The sequence below is a fragment of the Scleropages formosus genome, chromosome 19 (genome assembly GCF_900964775.1).
Source record: "Scleropages formosus chromosome 19, fSclFor1.1, whole genome shotgun sequence".
NCBI lineage: Eukaryota > Metazoa > Chordata > Actinopteri > Osteoglossiformes > Osteoglossidae > Scleropages > Scleropages formosus.
In genome coordinates, this window is record NC_041824.1 from 15032241 (window position 1) to 15056288 (window position 24048).

At 47.3% G+C, this 24048-nt stretch overlaps 1 protein-coding gene across 1 annotated transcript in view; it reads left to right on the top strand.

The window, feature by feature from the left end:
• Positions 1-24048, top strand: part of plxna2 (plexin A2) — a 163442-nt gene that overhangs the window by 100410 nt on the left and 38984 nt on the right. The window contains exons 8-15 of the mRNA XM_018760798.2: positions 3212-3308; positions 6467-6581; positions 7138-7338; positions 7974-8070; positions 9332-9528; positions 17540-17691; positions 22006-22123; positions 23714-23850. Of these exons, the coding sequence (XP_018616314.1) occupies positions 3212-3308; positions 6467-6581; positions 7138-7338; positions 7974-8070; positions 9332-9528; positions 17540-17691; positions 22006-22123; positions 23714-23850 (1114 nt within the window). The remainder of the gene's footprint in view (positions 1-3211; positions 3309-6466; positions 6582-7137; positions 7339-7973; positions 8071-9331; positions 9529-17539; positions 17692-22005; positions 22124-23713; positions 23851-24048) is intronic.

The following is a 24048-nucleotide window of genomic DNA, read 5'->3' on the forward strand; positions in this document are numbered from 1 at the left end:
CGAATATGGCTAGGCCACAGGTCCGGTGTCACTCTGAAGGCTATAACACTAAATCGAATCATCAGAGTTGGGGCTGAACAGTTAAAACTGTTCCACTGGTGATCACAGTGTTGTAGTGTCTGGTTGTAGCAAGACTGAGATGTTACCATATTAGTCTCTGCATACTGGCTCCACATTTTATGAAGACAATTTGACTGGAAGTCTCATTGTAATTGATTTTGATTGTAAATCCAAACACTACATCACAATAAATAATATAAATTAATAATACAGATGTGCCCGAGTTTATTCATGGACTAGCATCTGTATAAATCTCAGACAGAGCTATAAGAAATTTTTAGAAATTCCCACAGAACTTACCTTTTTCATCAGTTGCTCATCTTATGTGGGGGTCACTGTTTTCCACAGCCTATCTGGAAAAATACAGTGAGAGGCAATGAACACCATGGATAGGATGCCAGTCCAATGCAGAACTTTCATTTTGTTATCTTTCATCAAACTGAAACAACATATGCATCATATGTCAACATCTGGCCACTTTCAGATTGCTTTATTACCCATACAGTCAAAAAAGCATAATGGAGACTCACCTTCATTTATGCACTGGATTCTGTAAAAGTCTCAGATACAGCTAATAATAATAAAAAAACAACTTAATAAGATCAATAAATTAACTTAATAATTGTTTCGATTTCAAAGTTGTTTAAAACTTTGGGCTACATTAGTTAAAACTAGTTTAAAATCGCTAAAAATAAAACTGTCATCTCCACAAAGACCTGGCACTGGGGCTGTTTTTCACAGGTGTTTGTTAGGCACCCTTTTTCCCCACCCCTTTCCTTGGCTCCACGTTGCACAGTCCCCCAGTCCTAACAAGGCAACAGTCTGCTTCAGCACAAGGAGTTTGGTGTGTGGTCCTAGTGGTGGTAACGCTCATTACTTGTAATTGGGCTGCCCCGCTTCAGTAGCCGGCCAAGCTGCATTACTCACACATATTATTGCCCTTACAGGTGCCTAATGGGCTCCACCAGGTCAGGACTCACACATGAGCAGGCGATTTGCTTTAGTCTGAAGATGGAGAACAAACATTGTTTTTTTTTAGGCCCAAGGGCTGCCGGACGGGGTTAGGGTGTTTAGGACACAGCGTGCTGGGATCGTTGTGTGAGAGGCGGGTGAGACAATTATGCCTCCTTTTCCAGAACCTTCTGAAAGATGAAGTTCTGCTCTAAACATAGGTCCACATGGACCCGGTGCGCAAAGTCTCTCCACTTTCAGCCTCAGTCGTGCCTGATCTGCTTTAAAACTGAACTCTTGACTTGAAGGTTATGACTGTAAATTCCATATGGGGTAGTTCTGTACATTTTTTGCCCTGTTCAAAGGGATTCCTTTGAATTACTTTACTAAAAAAAATCAATAGCACAAATTTAATTTGGGATTGTGAGGCTGCCTCTCTAAAGCCCCCCCATAACACCACCTACTGTGGAGACACAGCTGCGGGGGGCATCCGATTCCCCTCTGACCCTATCTGCATACTAGAATCCCCTCCACTGTCGATCGTGGCCCCTGCCTTACCTTCAGTTTGAGAGAGTGGAAAACTGAAAGCAACATTTCAATTCAAATAAAGGAATAGATTTATCGTTCTGTGGAGATCACATGAGCAGGGCTCAGTCCCCCACCAAGTGATTGAGTGAATGCGTCAACAGGCTGCTCTGGCATCGCTGCTGCCAGTCTGAGGCCTGGTCCCCTTGACAGCAGAATCAGTTTGCACCTCAACCCAAAACACCAGGTTCCCCTTCTTTTGCAACGCAGACACGATAGATAGATAGATAGCACTATTAAGGCAAGATTAAGCTATGTTTTATTATTCATATGTTTAATCAATGCCTTTCACAACGTATGTATTTAAACACAGCTTGTATCGGCGGCACAAAGCATTTCTATCGGAACCTCTGCCTGAGGGTCAACCCTGTGCTGCTTTGCCAGTGTGACGACGCCTGCCAGGTCCAACGGGGCAGGTGGATGGGGCGTGGTGAACGGGATTCCTATGGGCTTCGGGCCAGACTCTGTTGGAGTCCAGCTTGGTTGTCCCCAGTCGGACTGGGCTACCCAGAGCGAGCTCTCCCCTCGACATCATCGTTGTACCAACAGAGAGAGACAGAATTAAAGCTGAGAGAAAAAAGAAGTCTCAGCACTTCAATTTACAACCCCCTTATAGAGTATGAACCCTTTTCAGTTTGCATTAATTTAAAACACTTACCAAATGCAGGGGAGCTGGGTTCAGCATTAACCCCTTGTGCATTTTCACATTTTAGATGCTGTTTCATAAAATATTTTTAGAGGCAGTAAGGTGTGTGCTGATTAGAGCTGTTGCCTTGAAGACTATAGATCCAGTAGTTTCCTTGAAAGTACCCACACTGAGTAGGATTACTCTGTTGTACAAATGGCTAAATCATTCTAAGTAGTTAAGTGTAGCCAACATGTTAGTCCTTTTGGACAAAGGTTTCAGCTACATAATAATAATAATAATAATAATAGGTTTGTATCCCAGCTCCTTCTGTAGTGCTTTTTGATCAAGGTACATACCCTCTGAATTTGCTCCAGTAAAAATTACCCAGCTGTGTAAATGGGTAAATAAGTAGGGACATTGTAAATTGCTTTGGAGAACTGCATCAGGCAAACTAATAATAAAAAATAAATGATAAAATAATAACAACAATAATAATAATAATAATAATAATAATAATAATAGTTTAGTGATGTTTTATGTGCAATATGAAGAGACGTATTATAATTACTGCGTCCGACTGATTTGTTGTCCATGACTGTTACTGTTACAGTGACGAAACACAGACACTGTATTTTTTGCATTTTTTTGTTGTTCTTGTTGTTGTTTACTGGTACTCCCGCATCGGCAATGCTGTCTCATGTCTTGCCAAGAATGCACCTTTGTGATGGGGGGTGGGGTGTGCAGGAATAGGTGGAGGTGGAGAGAGGATTGCCATCTGTACTCCACTGAAATCAGTGCGGTGCTTTGGAACGTGATGATGGCGGGCCGTGCTGTTGCCCCAACATGACACTGCGGGCGGCCCAGTGGTTGGCTTTGGCATGGGTGGAAGAGGCACAGCATGGCCAAAATGTAGGTTTCCCCATTTAATAACGTGTTTTTTGTCTCCGAAAACTCTCTGCTTTTGTCCCGATCCCAACCCCCTGGCAGACTGGTTCGGCGTCGAGCTGCGGCTGAACTCCAAGGAGACGGGCCAGATGCTGACGAGCACCGAAGTCAAGTTCTACAACTGCAGCGTGCATCAGCTGTGAGTGCCCTGTTGTCCTGACACCCCCCCCACCACCACCACCACCACTGCCCACTGCCCCTACACACGTGGAGAGATTTACCACACTGCCCGCCTCTGGCCTCTGGTGGTACAATCATTTACAGCAAAATCCAAGCTGCCAAATCACATGGACACGCAGCTGTAATTATGCGGGGAATTCTCACTTCTCGTAGCCCACTTTCCTTCGCTCTTTAATTATTGCCGTTACAAATTAAGTGTTCAAATTTGTGCATAATTGATAGGAAGAAATGTGTTTTTTTTTCCCCCCTAATGCAGCGATGTTGTGTCAACTCTGTGCCTCATTACAGTGGACATGAAGAGAAATCGTGCCCCCTAGGAAACTGGGACCACAGCAACAGTGTAGGGGGGGGGGCTCTGTGTGTCAGCCTGCTGTGTCACCCTGTGCCGCTGAGATGATCTCAGAGCTGTTGACACGTTGTGGGCCTCATATTATGCTTAATCACTGCATGGTAAAGGGGCAGCAGGTGGTATAGTGGTTAGAGCTATTGCCTTCCGCTTAAAGAAGTCAGGTTAGAATCCCACTCCCACCTTTTTGATTGAGGGACTAACATTGAATTGCTCCAGCAAAAATTACCCAGCTGTACCAATGGGTAAGTTGTGCTAAGTTGCTTTGGAGAAAAGCATCAGCTGAATGAATAAATAACTAACCAAACTAACTACGCAGCGCAAGACAATCCAGCTGGTGTACACGTGCCGCCGTAAGAATCGGCAGTGTGCTGCAGGCCTGGGAGGTGCGCGAACAGCAGGAGATGCCGTGTGTTCTGCCTCTGATTTGCAGTTGAGGGTTTTGTGCAATGATTCAGCTCCACTATTACGTTACGCGGTATTGTGCTCTGCCAAAGGCTGCTGGTGGTGAGCTCACTCCGCCGTCTTTCTGCCATCTTCCTATCTGCTGTGTCCCTCTGGGGGCCCTCTGTCTCTGTCCCTGCAGGTGATGGAGCCCGGAGAAATGCACCATGGCCCTTGTGTGTGTGTGTGTGTGTGTGTGTGTGTGTGTGTGTGTGTGTGTGTGTGTGTGTGTGTGTGTGTGTGTGTGAGAGACCCAAATGAATACAGAAGCAAGCCTGAAAATGACTAATAAAGTACCAGCCCGTGCATCTCGCACCCCCCTTCAACCCTCTTCCATGCAGGCCTGTCTTGTTCACCGCTGTCGCTCTCCTCGTTAAGTTCCTTGTCCAGCGTGACAGAGAGTGACTGGGAGGACAGTCTGTAAAAAAAATAGAATGTCCAGCTGCCAGGATGCTGACATCTCACTTGCTCGCTCCCCAGTCCCTAGATCCTTTAAACAATTTTGCGCATCTCCTCTGAAACCCCATCAGCACTGTGGTCCATTAAAGCCGAGTCAGGGGCGTCCAACGTGAAGCCTGGTTTTTTTCTGAACAGAAAAGGGAGGAACGTCGTAAATGCGCACACACTGGCCGAAGCCACTCGTCCCAAGCGGGGTCACGGCGAGCCAGAGCCTAACCCGGCAACACAGGGCGCAAGGCAGGAGGGGGGGTGGACACACCCAGGACGGGATGCCAGTCCATTGCAAGGCGCTGTGCCACCGAACCTCCCCCGCTGTAAACGGTACCCATCCATTCTGTATCAATAACAAGTTCAGCGTAGGGCTGCAGTGGTCCAGAGCTTATCCTGGAAGTCTACAGTATGAGACAGGCTACACCTAGGATGGGTACTGTAATGAATTCTGCATTCCTATCAGGGCCAGTGCTTCATTTTTGGCAAAACTCAGTCTGCAACTACCAAGAGTTCTATCTCTAAATTAATAATATATACATGCAATCATTTTATTTTAGATGTAGAAACATACAGATCATCCATCAATCCATTTTTATAAGCCACTTGTCCTCGTCAGGGTTGCAGGTATAAAGAGCTTGAAGAAGGCCAAATAAAAATGTATTTATAAACAAGTTATTTTCAATTTAATTATTTATAAAAAAACACAAATATGAACATTAAATGCAAAGAATACAAATTTCTACTTCAATCACTGAAAACAGACTGAAAACTAAAGTTATTTATATGTCTGAAGTTAATTAAGGGAATAAACAGATATAAACTTTACTGTGTGTATTTATTAGACCCACAGTTTGTATAAGTGGTTAATTTTCAACTTTCCAATAAAACTGTTTATTATGAAGCAACGATTTTTTATTCGTTTTATGCAAGATTACAATTTATTTTTCTATTTTCCTAGCAAAATTTGACACCCCCAGATTTCGGCGCCCCTCAGCAATTGCTTGTCTTTGCCTGCCATACAAGCGGCTGTGATCCCTACCCGTTCACAGCTCAACCCGCTGTGACCAAACCCCTTACCATCCTCGTCGTTGCTCCACACTGTGACGGGCCATACGTTCCTTTCACTGCTCGTCTCGTGGTGCCACCGAGTGCCGTGACGTACGATTGACGCGGAGCTGTGTTGGGGAGCTGCCCTGTGGCCGAGCAGCGGCCTATATCAGCAAAAATTAGTCTTCGTCCCAATGCTGTGACCTTTCTTTCTAAAGCTGCGCAGCGTGCTGACAGGGGGCTTCTGAGTGGCCTGAGTCATCACATCCACACTCACTCACGCTTGTATATACACACATAGTCGCACGCGTGCACGCACGCGCGCTCCGAGACCTTGCCGCTTCGTCGTCTTCACCTCTCAGCCACCCGCCCCACTCGTGCGTCAGGGTTCATCCCTGGGGGCCGTTTGCACAAGCGGTGCGACAAGGTTAAAGAGGTGTCTGCGCCATTGAGAGTCGGCGCACATCGTGCTTACCCAGCAACCCTCCCCAAGCATGTTCGCACCGCGGCGGCACCGACAGACGCCGAGACACGCCGTGCTCCGCCACCCTGTCATTATAGCGGCGCTGCGACAATGCCGAGCTAATGGTAATTGCGGTGTCGTGCTGCGCCACCCTTTCTACTCCCAGCTCCTATTTGTTTGCCTTTTTGCTGAAGACATCCCATGCCGCTCTAAGCGCCAAATGTGCCACGCTGCGTTTTCTGCGAAACATTGAGATAAAGAGCCTTCAGGAGGGTGGGAGATTTGACCCCTGAGCCAAGGCACTGGAACGACGTGCAGCGGCCTGCGAGACGAGAGGTCTGACGCCCTTCTATTTCCACCCACGCAGGTGTCTCTCCTGCGTGAACAGTGCCTTCCGCTGCCACTGGTGCAAGTATCGCAACCTGTGCACCCACGACCCCACCAGCTGTTCCTTCCAGGAGGGCCGAGTGAACGCCTCCGAGGTGGGCCGCTCCCCGGGGACCCGCAGACGGGTGCAGGAGACGCTCGCGCGCATTGACCTCTTCGCCGCTCTTGACGTTTGTACGGTTTTAAACTGCGGAGTTAAAGTTGACCCCTCTCTCCCAAAGTCGTCATCCTCACAGGAGAGGCTGACTCCCATTACCCGTTTAATTCGGGTGATTCGGGTTAGGGGCCAGTTACCTTTTCCACACCTATGAATGAACATTTCGTCATCTTGGACACGAAGGATGCGACACAGAAATAATAAAAGTGGTGTCGCTTCTTTTTCTCCTCCGGCTCCATTCCAAAATCTGATCAAATCCAACGTCAAAAAGCAGCCATAATGAGGAACTGGAAGAGGGGTTGCTTTTTCACAGCACCGTACATTGTTTATTTGAATAATCTGAGGCCTCTTACAGGCCAACATCAGTCCTCTTCACCATTCCTGTCTACGGTTAGATCTTTAGGATGAAGTTCTTTCTTGCTAAAGCTGTACGTTTCTCAAACACTAATGAGTTTCTGTCTTTGACCTTTGACCTCTGACCTCATGCCGCTCAGGACTGCCCCCAGCTGGTGCGCTCGGAGGAGATCCTAATCCCGGCAGGCGAGGTGAAGCCCATCACGTTGAAGGCACGGAACTTGCCCCAGCCACAGTCTGGCCAGCGGGGGTACGAGTGTGTGCTGAACATCCAGGGTGTGTCTCACCGCGTCACCGCCCTGCGCTTCAACAGCTCCAGTGTGCAGTGCCAGAACAGCTCGGTATGTCTCCCACACATACACACGCACAAATGTGAGACAGAGGTACATCAACAATGTCTTCAGGCAACTGCTTTTGTATAGAGATGACCAGCATCACCTCTATTCTCAATTCGGTGGAATACACCACCCCAGAAATCCCATGGGTGTCATCACCTTCCTCTGTAAATGTGTCCCCAAGTCTATCACTCACCTCCTCCTTCCTATCATCGTTCCCATCTCCACGATCCCAATGGAAGATCTCCCCAGGTCCCATGAGTCGGAAGTACATTATTATCAAATCCTCTCCGCTGGTGCTCACCGCCCACATGAGCGCCATCTCGCTCGGTCGGGCCGCTCCTCTCGCGGTCCTCGCCGCGAGGGCGGGAGTTGGGGGGGAGTTTAATTGCAATGCAGAGGTCTAGGCTGAGCCTGCCTGCATTAGCTGAGGGAGAGAGCAGAGGTGTTCCTCTAGCATGTCTCGGTCCTTATCTCTTCTTCTCTTATGTATCTACATTTCTCTCTTTCTTCACTGCATGTGTGTTGTATGTTGTATGCTGCTGTGACTGAGTGGTACTTTCCTGTAGCATTAATAAAGTTAGTTCATTTATTCATTCATTCATTCATTCATTCATTCGTCTCTTTCTCGCATGCCACAGTACCTGTACGAGGGGATGAAGATCAGCGAGCTGCCGGTGGACTTCTCAGTAGTCTGGAACGGCAATTTCATCATTGACAATCCAGAGAACATCCGAGGTACCCGTGGTGTGTGGGGGAGGGCGATGGGTGGGGGCGCGCCATCGAACCTCCGTGAGCCGCCCGAACCTTCCGCAGAGGCCGCAGCAGCATGCCGCCATTTATCGAGCGCCGCTGACAGACACCGCCCTCATTGTGCGTGCAGTCAGGCTTTTCCAACAGAAACTAATGAAAAAAGTAAAATCTTAAAACTATTCGTTTTCTCAGCCGTACTTTTTTGTAAATTCATCTGCCAGACAGATTGATAAATTGTGATATCGATGAAATAAAAGCCCCTGACCGTTGTGCCGGCGCGCCGGCAAAGGGGAGCGCGGTCCGGCAGACGCCATCCTTCGTCCGCAGTGCGGATCTTTTCAGACGTGACGCATACCTTCTTGTCACTCTGTGGGATCTAAGTGTCTCGGAGCCCCACTGTCCCTTTTGAGGGAACTGCAGTTAGACTGTGGGATCTCTGAGGTGAAACGACGCTCCATTCGTCTTGGTCTGGGCGATCGGGCCAGATCGATACCGGAAACCAAACGCAGCCTGCCTGGAGTCTGCGGGCGCCTCAAACTTTGCTCGGTGGAATTTACTCAGCCGCGAGCCTTTTTAATCAGTCAGACTATCGATGCGGAGTGGGCGGTGATATTTTTCTTTCCTTCAGGCCAAATTAAATGAGTAAAAGTAATAGCCAAGCTGATGATTAAAAGTAGGAGCAAAGCAGGCCCCTCCTCCTCTGACCTGCTTAAGGTAGTCGGGGTGAGTGCGGGAGGCGGGAGCCCCGGCACCGTGCGTACAGTTACAGGTGAATTGATTAATGTCGCTTTTCACTGAAACAATGTACGGCTCACAGTCACGGAAGTGGATTTCACCAACAGCTGGAGAGATGGAAAAGCAGACACATCATTCATAAAGTACAGTCAGTCCAATACCACTGTTTCTCTCAGCATACATTACACTAATAGCTCTCTATATAGAATTGATAGGGGGTTCATTTTTTTGAGAGCACAATGCTGTGAAAGTTTATGGAGCAGATAGGAGATCTAGAAAGAAGTGAGAGTGAAAGAGATGTGTTTTGAGACTCGTCTTGAATGTTGGGAGGGATTCAGTCACGCTGAGGGACAGTGGGAGCTCCTTCCACCCCATTGGAGACAGAATCGAGAAACTTCAGGATTTTGATTTTGGACCTCTCGTGTGTGAGACCACCAAGCGGCCAGAGGTGGAGTAGCGTGGCAGTCTGGTTCAGGTGTACTTCACATACTGACTGTCTGTTCTCCTACAGTGCACCTGTACAAGTGTGCAGCACAGCGGGACAGTTGTGGGATGTGCCTGAAGGCAGAGAGGAAGTTCCACTGTGGCTGGTGCAGCGGGGAGGGCCGCTGCACGCTGCGGCATCACTGCCCAGCGCCCACCCACGCTGGCCGATGGCTCGACCTCTCCAGCAGGAACGTCAAGTGCACCAACCCGCGCATCACCGAGGTGGGTTCTTGCCCAAATGTCACCAGAATGTCACCTCCCTGAGCGTGCCCTCTCTAGGCACCAACCAAACCACAGTACCGCATGGCAGAAAGTGCAGCAAGGGTCTCTGGCACAACGGCAGGAAAGGAGGGTGGGAAATAATGCGCTTTGATGTGGCTGTCTCAACGTCCAGAGCAGATGGCCGTCCCCCTGCCGCAATAGAGGTGTGGGCAAAGCAGGTATTCACTCCACTCGGTGTGGTATCTGCGCTTTCCTGTGCCACACCCAGTGGGTGTGAGGCAGCGAGAGGGTCGCCGGGACCTCAGCCTGGTGGATGCCCGCGGTGGTCAAGCTGCTCCATCGACACCCCTTTGCGTGGCAGCTGCTCTTTGTTTTGTGCGTGGAGAGACCATGCCTCGTGATGGTCAGCGGTCGGGCGGTTCTCGGCAAGGGGTCTCATGGCTCTCCGCTCCCACTGAAGCAAACCGACTACACTCTGCTGCCCTTGGTTTCCTTCTCTCTGTTGAGCGCAAAGCATCCTTACCCAACCATGTTCTCACCTCCCCCACTCCTTCTTGCACGGGCTTCCCGTCTTAAGGCTCGGCTGCTTTCCTCGCCAAGGTGGCGCAAGTCAAACGAAAACGTTGTATTTAATTATGTTTGGTAACGCACCAGTGCACTGTGCGTAAACCAGCCCCCCAAGCCCAGCACCGAGGCATCGATTCGTTTGGCCGCTCACGTCCCCGTGCCCCTCGATTTGCCCTTGTGCACAGAAGCCAATTAAAAACGAAAGTTAATGAGTTCCGCTAATTGATTTGCAGCACTGTTGTCTAAGCAGCCGGGCAGCACTCTGTGCCAAAGGTTAGATCCTTCACCGTCTGCCTCCTTCTCGCTCTCTCTCTCTCAGCACGGCTCTCGCTTTCCATCTCGCCTCTCTGTTTCTTTCGTTAACATTTTCGTGCTCCTATTGTGAATATGATCCTATTAAATTTTTTTCTCTAGTTGTGTTCAACAAGGCTCTGCGTGCACGGACAGGCACGCTACATGGGCCTGCCCCCAGAAACACCTCTGTCTTTGCTTTCATTACCACTCTATGTGAGTGTCTGTGCCTTTGCCTGTGTGTCTGTGTGCATGAACATCTCAGCAAGATGTTTCTTGGTCCATGTCTATGAACACGTTTACAGGTGTGCGTGTGCGTGTGTGTGTGTGTGTGTGTGTGTGTGTGTGTGTGTGTGTGTGTGTGTGTGCCCATGTGACCGATATGTACTTGGATGCACGAGGGAGGAAGAGTGGTGTAGATGAGATCCGTGTTAAATTTTGCAATTATTGTTTTTAATTTGCATTTATTTACTTAGCTTGCATGTCTTTTCAAAGCAATGTTACCGTGTCAAACTACTTACATTGATATAAAAAATTTACCCGTAACTTTTTTTACTGTCACAGTTTAGGGTAAGTTCCTTGATCAACGGTACTACAGGAGGAGATGAGGTTGAAACCTGGGTTCTTTGAGTGTACGGTGGTGGTTAACCACTACACTGCCTGCTGCTCCGTTCTAGAGATTACCTAAGAGACCGAATGTTGTGAGCTTTTAAAATTAAATTTCATTCACATTTTATAGTGTGTTACATTCCTGGGAAATCGAAGCCAATACATTTCTATAGTCCTTGGACCACAGATCAGATTAGAATAATTCTTATATCACTAATTGCTTTTGGGGGTGTGATGGCACGGTGGGTTTGGCCAGTGCCCGCTCTGTTGCTGGTCGGGGGTTCGAGCCCTGCTTGGGGTGCCTTGTGATGGACTGACGTCCCGTCCTGGGTGTGTCCCCTCCCCTCTAGCCTTGTGCCTTCTGTTGCCAGGTTAGGCTCCGGTTCGCCATGATCCTGCTTGGGACAAGCAGTTGTTGGCAATGACATGACAAATAGCTGTAAGTGCAGAACATAGACTCTTTGTGGATGCCTTTAATACAGACTTTAAAAAAATCAAGTGGAAATGATTGTCTTTTGCAAGTCAAAGTTAATTTGTATGTTTTTTGTCATTTAAATACACGACAATGAATAATTCATTGCTTGTCATCCATCAACGTAAGCAGCTTTGCATACATGCAGTTATTGAATTAGCCCGTGTATTTACAAAAGTACGTATGTGATGAATATTTAATGCTTCTGTTAAGTAACATTTTAGCCCCGCAAAATGAATGAATATTAAAGGTGTTTAGACCCCCTGATGTGAGAGGGCACTGCATGAAACAAGATCGCAAAGTAGCTGTGCAGTTAAACCTGCTGCATGTTGTCAGAGCTGTGCTTGTGGAGCTTCAGTGCCTGGTGACACCTTGTCAGGCTGTCCGATCACGTCCCTTGGGTTGCCACAGACATTGTTCACAGCTGTGGGCAGCAGGTAGTTTAGTGGTTACAATGGCTGTCTTCGGACTGGGAGGTTGCAGGTTTAGAGCCAACCTTCTGCTGCGGTACCCTTACGCATGGTGCTTCCCCTAAAATGTTCCTGTACAAATTGCTCATCTATATAAATGGATAAATCAGTTAATATTGTAAGTCACAGTGGAGAGAAACATAAGATAGATGATGAATAAATGTAAATGCAAGCTGTGGTCAGTTCTGGAGGGGATCTGAAGCACATTTTGAGGGATTGTGTCAGTGCTTATCTGAATCTGCTTCTGATAAGCTCCGCCCTATGCCTTTTCACCAAATGGGCTGTACCGTAGTATTCCTGGACAAAGATAAGACTTTGTCAACAATGATTTATGGATGCTGTGGACTACTGTGGATCCTCTAACAACTGCCAAAACATATGAAACAACAGATGCCGGTGCATGGTAGTGGTGTTTGTGTGCATTTCTTCAAAAAGGACTGGCTCTTCATGGCGTCCATCCGGCAAGGAAGACGATTTGCCGGTGAAGGGGCAGGTCGGGTAACTCCTTAGTAGCTGCACCCTTCCTTTGGAACAATACTTCATTTGCCTGTTAACATGCAGCTGTTGCACTTGTTTATCTAAATTTGGGCAGGGCATAACATAGCTGCTGCCTTTGGCCTTGAAGGTTGGAGGATCAATCCCATCCCTTAATTAACGTTTATACCCTGCATTGCCCAAAATTACCCAGCTGTGTAAATTGGTAAAAGCAGTGTCAGTAGCTTGTTGTCACTTTGGAGAAGGAGTCAGCTATATGAAAAAATGTAAACGTACAGCCTGCTGTTCATGAACTCCAACAGTGGACCTTGGTTGCATTGTCAGTCTTTTGGAAGAGGGAGCAGAGTGCTGTGAAAACTGTGAAGACTGTGGCGTGTTGGCTGAGGTCGGAGGTGTAATGAAAGCTTGAAGGCTTCGAGCACTGGAGTCCTGGAAGTCTGGTGCAGACCCAAAACCGCATCACCGCTGCACCCTCCCCAGCCGTGGCCCTGTTGTGGCAGTCTGTCCCAGGAGAACTGAATCCTTCCGTCCTTTGTCCTTCCGTCTTCTGGTCTCGCCCTATCTGAGCTGTGCTTCTCAGGCTTTGTTACCATGGCAGTGAGGGCAGGTGCCAATGGCACAGTGGCAGAGCCACGCGTGGGGAGCATATCGCAGGGTGAGGGGGAGACGGTTTTGGCACTGCAGTTAAAACGACAATGAATAAAACATGCGTCCCTGATAAAAGAGCCTCCTCGCCACTTTACAATGACAATCCCATCTGTGGTGGAAACAGAAGTCTGTTTATGGAATCAACTCCACAGCGCAGCCTTCAAAGAGGATGCCTCTCTCCTGCATCTAGCTCTTCTTCTTTTTTTCCTCCTTTCTTACCTCCTCTATGCTTTTTTGTTGCAAAATCAGGTATTTTCTCTTGCTGTCTTTCCCTCTTTGTCTCTCTCTCAGCCAGTGATGAGACATTAACTGTTGCATAGCTCTCGCTCTGTTTAACGAATATGCTTCCACCTGCACGCATCACTCATGTGACCTGTAAACATGAAAGCAGATGTAAACTGTAAAAATACCTCTTTACAAACATACTAGCAGTCATGCGAGCTTTAAATATGTTAGTAGAGATCCAAAGCAAACGCACTAATGGGTGTGAGCTGTAAACTTTCACGGTGTTCCCCCGGAGCGGATACGTCGGACCCAAGTTCGGAGAACAGGAAGCCTTCTCATGGGGCAATCCAAAAGACATGGTTGTGAAACAGGCAAAAGGTCACCGTTGTGCGAACGAAATCCGACGAGAGAATCCAAGAGTCGTAATCCAGTAGACAGGTGAGGAGTCGTGGTAAACCAAAAAGTCGTGGACGTGGAGCGGAGTGAGGAGCAGGATGAGGAGCAGGAACTAGGAATAAGGGAGGTCAGGAGATCGATAACAAGCAGCGCGAGTGAGTAGCAAGGCTGAAGAAGGTTCCGCAAATGTGCGTGTTCCGCGCTTTCCTTTTATATGTTCCTCCCCAGATGTGCTCCAGGTGCCCCTCATTGCGCTGAGGCGGAGGGCGTGACATAAACAGAGTTGCGGACATACTTTGTACACACGCGAGTAGAGGTGCGTTGTAAAGATGTTAGAAATTTATGGTGTAAAGTTTTTACAAGATATTTGAGCTGGAAGTATGCTTGCAGAAAGGAACATGCAAGTAGAGATGAGCTGTAAACATACTAGTAGAAGTGAGCTATACACATACTAATAGATTTCAGCTGTAAACATGGACATGAGGAGAAAATGTTAGACATTTGAGCTGTAAACTTGCTAACGGGCATGTGAGCTGTGAACATGCTAGCAGACGGGAACATGCCTGTAGGAGTGAGATGTAAACATGCAAGCTGAGTGCTGGAAGCAGGGAGTGTGGTTCTCCCCTAAATGAGCTCAAAGAGTACCAAGTCACTGATAACCCTTCAAACCGGAGGAATAGGACAGAAATTTTATTGGAGACGGATGAAAACCTTCCTGTCTGGTTCTGATTGGGCCAATTTTTTGCTCTTACCAGTCGGACTCCCATCAGGCTCCATGTGAACAACAGCAAAGTGCTATTGGGTTGATTACTTAGTAAATGGGCTGATGTGCCAGTAGCTACAATGCACTTTGTGTTATTTCACTTAATAGACATACAGTATGGATTCAGCAATGCCCCTATGTGGCCATTATAGCGAGTCCAAACCTGTTGGTTTTTTAAACTTGCTTTTGCTTCCTACTGGGTTGGGCCCAAGAGTGGAAGGACACTCTTAGTGCTCAGGTGGGATTTGTTTAATTTCAGCTGGGTTTGGGGCAGATTTTGCATTCAGATTGGGTTTGGAAGCAGGTTTCCTGCCATGACTCTATTCTACTTTAAAGTCTGAACAAGCTGCTGGAAGCTTGGTGCTCTGTGGCTGATACATATGAATGTGAGGGTTTCATCTATGCATGCAGAGCCTGTGCTACACATCATTTTCACTCCCCCGAAGCTATGGCAAATCTTTGTGGCTGCCGCTATTGGGACTGGCCACCAGTGGATCACAAGTGTTTTTCCACTATTATGTAACGTGAATAAATAAATACATGATGGCATTTGCAGGCTGCTGATCTGGTCCTCCCCAGGGGCAGTGTGATGGAATTCACAGCCCATGGATTATCTGCTATCGGAAAAGACTCCTTTCTGTTGATATTTCTTATGGATTAGGCTCAAAAGAAGAAAGTCTCTCTCAGCATTTCAACGTGGGTCATCTTTTTCATCGCGTTCCTCGTACTCGTTAACTGCAAGAAAACGGCCTGCCTACCTCACCCTTGAATATATCAATTTGGCCATTGTAAAAGGAGGCGGACATCTGAAAGGCACCCTGTTTTGAGGATGTTACCTCACGACTGGCAGTGTGAAAGAGCGAACTGGGAAATGTTAGCCCACTGTAAAAGGATTACACTGGCAGCTTTGAAGCCAGGGCAGCAGAGTGCTCACGTACAAAACAAGGCATCTCCCTTTTCCTCTCCACAAGCAGCTAAAACAACACTGTGCTCTGCTGTATGACATTGCCTGAGGGTGAGGCAACAGGAGCCCTTACACACACACACACACACACACACACACACACAAACTTATAAAGGGTGACCGCTTTTTGGCAGAACAGGCTGCTGGACTCAGAACATGAGAGGCGTGTAAAACATCTACAGGTTTGATGTTGTCCCGTAGCATTGTACTCTCTTTGCAGATGACATACAGTGTGTGGGTCAAGAAGACAGTGTTATTCCTTCAAAGGGAGGGCTGGAGGGGTTAAGGAGGGTTGGAAGGGTCCGGCAGACAGACCGAAGAAAATACAGTCATGCAAAGGTTAAATTCGTAATACACCGACCAGCAGAGGATTTTGTTCATAGTAATGTTGGAATTCTGTAATGTTTTGTACTTTCCTCTGTTTTATGTGCCATTAGGAGTTGTTGGTTGTCCACTGGGCATCGCCAAACTGACAGAAGGATGTTACCAGTGTGGGATGTGAACTCTGCCCACATCCACCCTGTCTTTACTTGCAGCTCCATGACCACTCTGCCGCCGGAGTGACCCCCGAGCGCTGTCATTATCTGCCGGTGCCTCATCATTCCCAAGTGGCACTTATATAATCAGCCCTAGTCTCCTCGCATCGACGCATCCGCCGTCTGACAGGGGATATATTTAGGCACGTGTCCTACCTCCTTGCATGCCCAGGCAGTGCTGAAAGATTCATGTTTTTCATTCCCGAGGCGCCACAGTGACACACTTATGCTGTGTGGAGAGCAATTAATGACCACTAAATCTATAGTACAACAGCAGGAATTCCCAATGGGTAGCAAGGTAGCTGTACGGAGCGGGGGGCTAAAGGATGCCCAGGTCACGAGTGCTCAAGTCCTCCCCTTCCGCTGGCAGAGTGTGGGCCGTGCAATGTGCTCTCCCGCCCCGTCTCGGCTCCTTAGCCTGGAGGCAAGCCAGGAGCCAGGCACCAGCAGGGTTTTACAGCACAGAAGGCACTGTGCCACCGGGAGCCAAGGTCTTGCTGGGCAGCCATATTGTACTTCATTACAAGGTGGGCAGTTGTGAGAGCTGCTACAGCCTCCTGTGAGATTTATCGTCCGTGTCAACAGCAAGCAGATCGGAGAAAGGCTCACATCCAGCAAAGGAAGAGGAGACTGATGGTTTGCGGAGGAGCTTTTTAATAACCACATATGTGTTTTTATTTATGCAGTATGTGATTTATCTGTGATGTTCATTCACATTGAATAAAACACCTTCACACCTTGTCACACATCACCAGGCTTGGGGCTGGCTAAGGTCCCGGTCTCTCTGTATCAGTAAAGTGCTGTAACCCAATGTGTTACAAGTGTTCTGGTTCGTGGGACAAGAGGACACTGACTTGGGATTTCTGGATTTGGTTGTCATTATTCTGGAACTGTCAAGCTGGCTTGGTCTTTGCTACATCTTTATCTCCTACTCCTTTCTCAGGTCCTTTTCACTGTCAAGCAAAGGCTTAAATCAAGGAGTCACAGCAAATAGGTGTTTGTTAATGATAAACAGATGTATCTGTTAGGACGGAATGATTACCAGCAAAGTAAGTTGCTGTAGATGTTGGTGTGTGTATGCAGGATGTCTATATATGATTATGGTAATGGGTAAAGTGGGATGTTCATGTCTACTCTGTATTCTCTTCTGCAGTTGGATGTTCATGTGTTCTGTATATGTGTGTGTCCTCTTCCCACGTGTCACACAGTGGTTGCTAAATTCATGGTCGCAACCCAATGAGGGTCACAATGGCGTTTTTGAGGATTGCGGACCAGTCCCAAGTAAAGGCACATTAGAGTGTTGTAAGAGGATTAATTTGCTGGTACAATGTGGAGTAATAATTTTTCAAATTAAAAACTCTTTGAAATTCATTGTGTGTTGAAAAATAACTTTGTAAAGCTACAGTATGAATAAACATGGTGTATCAACATGCTTAGTCACACGGCACGAACCAGCATTTACGGTCACCAGGCCAAGACAAAACTGCATGCAGAGTTGACACCAGACATGTCTGGAAAGCACAGCTATAAACTAACACAACTGCATTCTGTCACTCCCCGAATCTCCTTTTGCAGGTTACCCCCATTTCTGGGCCACCGGAGGGGGGCACCCGAGTGACCATCCATGGCATGAACCTGGGCCTGGCCTTCTCTGAGCTGGTGGGCAATGTGGAAGTGGCGGGGGTCCAGTGCACACCCATTGAGGATGGCTACATCATTGCGGAGCAGTACGTCAGACTGTGCGACAACATTCTCATCGTCAGTGTGCATGATGCAGTAATACATTGGCCAAAAATGCATGCTTTCCTGTTTACGTTGTAGAAATCGGTGGGATAGCATCCTTCTTCAAATATATGGAATGTTTTTATGTGTGCATATACATACATAATGTCCTAATAGTGCATCTGTTTGCACATATTTTTCCGCTAGTCCACCTATAAGTAATGCATAACATTGTACAACAATTGGCTGCTCCTGTGGGGCCTGCAGGAGTTTATTTTTTGAATGGCAGCCTGTGTGCTGGATGCTGCTTCCACTGTAACTGATGGGACATCTCTCCTGAAACCCTTCTCTGAAACAGGCCCCCTGATTTTGACTACGTTGAAAGAGAAAGCTGCCTTCCTTTTCAGTTTCCCACTCTCTGACACACTGCTTTAGTTAGTGAATAGAAGTGTGTGTATGTGTGTGTGTTTGTGTGAGATGCCTAGCTCCTCCTCCAGCAAAGCCTGCGGCTGGGTTTATTTCCAGGTTCTGTCCTGTCTGAAAAAGCCTTCCAGACTCCGCTGTGTTCATCCCCAGATGAAACCGGAGCAGATGTGTAGCACAGTGGCAGAATATCTCCCAGCCTGTGAGACTCTGTGTATGTGTGTTTAAAGTAGCGGATGGGAAAGGAGAGGTCACGTGATGTGCGTTTTTACGTAAAAGGAATGGAAATACGGATTTTTCTAGGATTTCCTCTCTGTTTGTTACATTTCTTGCCCATCTGATTCACTGTATTTGTGTTTTCTACAGAGTAGAGCTGAATAAGCATAAAGATTTCAATGACCTGTGGCAAGCACGTTAAAGGTGATAACCATTGTTCTGCAAGGAAGTGTATGGTGAACATCCCCCAGTTGCTTATGGTTGATTTCGTAAATTCATAAATATTAGTAACTGATTTGTTTATGTATGAAAGTATATCAGATTACTGAAACTGGTATTGAACTTAACTGTGCATCCCTTAAAAACAGCAGCATTGAGGACTTGACCACACAGTGGTGTTAAACTGGAGTAGAAGGTGGTGGTTCCAGTACATGACCTACAGCAGCAAATAAGTAGATAGATAGTTGGGCACACATGACATGTGGACAACGGCATGGACAGAACCATCAGCTTTCCTCAAAATAAGTACAATAAGAGTTTGTGCTTACATTTACAGTATATATAAATGTATTAAGTTGTGGAGGTTCCCTAACGTTGACTGGGGAACTATTGCACAGCCGCTATATCTGAAGGGTTTACTGCAAACCATTTATTTATTTATTTTCAGTATTAAAAGCAAGCCTACATCCTCTAATCAAAGAGAGCTTTCTGTCTTGTACATACTAATAAGGTTTGGTAAATAATTAGAGGCTAAAACCCCCAGAGCCTTGTAAGAAAGCAATAAGATTTTTAAGTCCACCCTAAACTTTATGGGGAGCCAGTGCAAGAACCTAAGAACTTGCATTATATGATCATACTTCTAGTTATAATCCTTGCAACAGCATTCTAGATTCATTGTATTATAACTTTGCAAGAGGGATGTTTGGCCTCTCTGTGTCCCCTCCCCCCCAAGCCTTGCGCCCTGTGTTGCTGGGTTAGGCTCTGGCTTGCCACAACCCTGCTCAGGACAAGCAGTTACAGCCAGTGTGTGTGTGTGTGTGTACGTACGTACGTACGTACGTACTCAAATGCAGGGAAATGTTGAGTGTTGCTGTATTAAAATGTATTGTGTGTATTATATATAAGGTATATTAAACTCTAGATTTGGGGCAAAAATTAAGCTTAAATTTCTAGCTGATTCTGAGAAGGTAGTTTAGCCATTTGGGTTAAAGGCTGATAAGAGTAACTCTTATCTGACATATTTCCTCCAAGCTATTGGACCTTTTTTTCATTAACTTCCCTAACTTCTCAAACAGATAGTTATCGTTCATTCTATTTTTAATCTCATGAAAACTGTTTGTTATAGTTTCCACAGACTCTGTAATTTGGCTCTGTTGATCAATAGATTTTTGTTTGATCACCCCAACAGTGCCTTTACATCTCACCTTGTGTCTCCCTTTTGGTAATATATAAAAAAAAGAACTGTATGTGTCCCAGCACTGAAACAACAGGTGGTGTAGTGATTACAGCTGCTGCATTTGGACCCAAAGGTAACAGGTTTAAATCCCAGCTACAGTACCCTTGAGCAATGTGCTGAACTGGCATTGCTCCAGTAAAATTACCCAGCTCTACAAATGGGTAAATAATTGCAGGTATCTTAACATTGTAAGATACTTTTAGAGGAAAGCATCAGCTGAATGTATTAATGTAAGACTGAATCCTGCAGAACCCCACATCTGGGGCAGTAGCTGGTGTGGGTTTGTAGTTTAAATGCCTTCTCCTGCTGTAGAATCATTGAGAATCATCGAGTATTCTGAATTACTCCTGTAAAAATTTTCCAGCTGTACAAATTGAAAAGAACTATGTATATAACCCTAACGTTGTAGGTTGCCTAGGGCAAAGGTGTGATAAAAATAATAGTTTAATAAGAGACTAATAATAGAGCATTGTTATAAGATTTGTACACACCCTGATTATTTAGGTAAGAAGCAAATTTAAGCATGGATCCAGGCAAGTCGACAAATGCTCCGAAATATATCGGACAGAAATAGGATCTATTGCGCAGAAAAGAGTACGAAGGTCTGTACACGTTGGTATAGCAGCATTTCCACCATCAAAATGTAGGCTTGGTTTTGCCGAGGACCCTTTGCCAAGCAACCAATCGGTGTGGTCTCAGCTGAGGGGCCGTGGCACCGCATGTCACAGCCCATATTTTTCAGGCACTGCAGAAGCACCTTGCCAGCAGGCTTGGCCCCCCACCCTGGCAGGACGGCGGCTGTGCTCCCAGTCTGCGGCCTGGCAGGACAACTATAATTGAAATGCGCTGCGCGGCTCTGGCTGCGGGGACAATTTGTTAGCCACGCGAGGCTCTGACAGCAGTTTAATCCGATTGGGACGCCGCTGGACTGAATTCATTTATATCACAGTGTAAAAAGTGTCAGAGGAAAATTAGAAAACTGGCTCGGGGCTCTGCCAGTGAAGTAAAAGAATCCTCCCCAAATTTTGGCTATGGCACGTTTTTTTTTTTCTTTTTTTTTTTTTTCTGGGGGGGTGGGTGTGATTTTCTTTTTTCTCTTTGCACATATCACTCTGGTTACATAATCTGCTGTTGGCTGAACCCTCTGGGGCTGGAAGCAGAGTTAAGTCCAGATTCCAGACGTTTCCTTCCCTAAGTTGACGCACTGACTCCAAAGGGAACTCTGGCTGCCGTCATTTCTGGCTCTGCCTGCTCTTCAAGTTCCGTTTCTTGAAGTGAATCAGAAGAAAGGAAAGTGGCCCAACAGTAGTAACAGCGGGTAGAAATACAGCGTTCCCGGGTTTGGCGTGATTAAACCCTACGACCACGCTGAGGGAATCTGCTGCAGCCTGCCCTGCTCGCTCTCAGCTTGCACCAGCCTTTGGAACGGCGACCATGGGAGACTCGTGGCCTCTAGACAGGAGGCTGCTGACACTGGCCTTGCGGTACCCCTTTCTCATCCCGATCCCCGTTGCCATATCAGATAGCATTAAACCCCCTCCAGAGACTTTGGCAAAGCATTTCACAAGCTGACCAGCATCAGATTCGGGCAGCCTGAAGATGCGAGTCTGGCGCTGAAACACTGAGGAGTACTCGCCTCCGAGCTGAAGACAACACGGCGGCAGTGCAGGTGTATTAGCCTGGCCCCTGTGAACGTGATTGCTTCTGCTCTGTATTACCCTCCGCAGGAGCCGATCGAAGCCTGCCTGCTTTATTGTTTCATTTGATGTGGTCTCCTGCCAAGGGAGTGACACCCGATCGCACTGTATGATAAAGCTGCATCGATCTGTCGGAGCAGTCTGCTCTGACTTAAGGTGGACGCGTTCTGGTGGCACTGGCTGTTCTCTGGGGTATGGCATTGTTGGGTTAGCCATTCAGGGAATGGGGTCCGGGGGGGAAGATGCTACTGCCGTGTTGAAAAACAGAGTGGAAGTTCTATCGGAGGAGATGGGCAGATTGAACAGCCCACAGTGGTGGGTGTGTGGGGCTGACTTAGTATCCTTCTTTACGACCAGATCACCCCTGACGACCGAAGGAGACCGCTAGATATTTGACGACAGCACGCTAATCACTTTAACGACTATTTTTGTGGATTCTGTCCACGTGTGAAAACTTTGAAGAGAGTTCAGATGTCGAGCAATGATTTGGGATAAACGTCTTCGTGTATGTCTGTGTGTCTTGACAGGATTGTGTGCGAGATGGATGCAACGCCCCACGGGAGCAAGCCTGGTCCGGTCAGGCTGTGCATCGGGGAGTGCAAACCAGAGCTGCGAACCCTCTCCGCCCAGCTGTACTCCTTCGTGGTGAGACTTCCTGCTGTGACAGACCCAAGGGAAACCTTCTGGTTTGATGCCCAGGGAATGTTGTTCCCCCTTATGTTTCTCAACTTGACTGAAGCTAAAGTAGCGCAGTTCACTGCTAGCGTGGTACTGTTTCAGTAACCCTGGGTGCATTGCACCTCATTGAGCACACTCGGGGGGGTCACCCCCGTGAAGGAACTTTACAAGTGCTTTGTGTTGTCTGCCTGCTTCTGATTCCCAACCGACAGCCAATAAATTAAGTTTTTATGGCCAATGCTGCATTTTATTGGGTTGTTCTGACAATAAAAAGGTGATTTTTATTGTGGTGGGTCATTAAACAAAGGAAGGCTCGTCAGTGTAATATAAAGAACCGAATAGTTATTAAGACAAGAAGCTCCCTGGTGAAGAGCTGGGGCAGCTGATCGCGTAGTGGTTAGAGCCGCTACTTTCGGAACCAAAGATTGCAGGTTTGAATCTCACTTCCGGCTGTAGTACATGTGAGCAAGAAACTTACCATAAATTGTCCCAGTAAAAAAATTACCCAGCTGTTCAAGTGCGTAAGCAGTTCTAGGTAGATTAACTTTTAGAGAAAAGCATGAGCTAAATTAATAAAAATAAGAGCTATCATAGGATTTTGGGACTTGGGAAGTTATGAATGGAATAATGAATAAGGTTGTTAGTCTAAGTTTACCCTTTTACATGCATAGAAGGTTTTTTCCTGGCTGAATTAAGCATATCAAACAAGTTGGGGAAAGATGTTAAACACTCTTACTTTTAGAAACCCTCTGCACCATTCAATTCCCTCAGCAGTTTTTTTTTTAGCATTAAAGCAGCGATTTTAAGGATTTTTGGGGAAATAATAGCATGAGGAACCGTATAACAGGCCGAAAAGTGGCCAGCCCTTGAACATCGAGGTAAACCTTTGAAAGATCTCTTAGGATTGCATCAAACTCCCTCCCACAGCCAGCCCATGTCCCCTCTGCAGCATGGCAGGCCAAAACGGGCCACCCTTCCAGACCTCATCATCACTTCTCAGTAAGCACACGGACTTTTTCGCTGCCAGAGTCAGCGTCGTGTGCGGTAATAGCCGTGCGCCGTCTACCTCGTTCAGGAGCCTTCTTTTCTGCAGCTCGGCAGATGAGTCACCATGCTCTCTCGCTTGATTAAGACTCAGTATTGGGCAAAGACAGACTCTACTTGCCACCTCCCCCACCTGTTTGTGTGTGAGGAGGACTCCCTCTACAGATGCCTTTCATTTGCTGCAGAGCCCATGATAACAGAGTGAGTGTAAATTGAATTGTGTGTGTGTGTGTCTGATACATCCCTCTTGCTGCACGGTGCCGTCTTCTTCGCTGTGCTCATCAATCCATCCGCTTCTCCACTGTCCCACGATGTGAAGCTCGTGGAACGCAGGTTGTTCCGAGATTCCTCTTTAAAGCGGTGTTAAACAGGGGTCCACAACACAGAAAACCCTGCCTGACATTTGTCCAATGGGGGGGTCTCTTCTGTGCTGCTGAATAAGCAGATGTGAACGCCAGCTGCGCAATGGGCTGTTGTGATTGTTGCATTTTCTCGGCTCTCGCCCTCCACCAGATGCCGTCCGTAGTGGGACTGTCCCCCAGTCGCGGCCCCGAGTCAGGAGGTACCAAGGTCACGATCCTCGGGGAGAACCTGGGTGCCGGGAGCAGCGTGTCCGTCCTTTTCGGCAACCAGAGCTGCGAGTTCTATGGGTGAGCAGAAGATGGGTTTTTAATGTTTCTGTTCTGTTCTGCTGCCTTGTGCAGCACGTCCCTCTGGGTTGGTCGCTATCAGACACCAGGTGGCACAGTGGCCACTGGCCACCAACGGTGCCTCAAATTGAAAAAGCAACACCCCTCCTCAAGAAGAAGTGCGGCACCTGTGTGGGACGGAGCGGGAAGTTTAGCCGA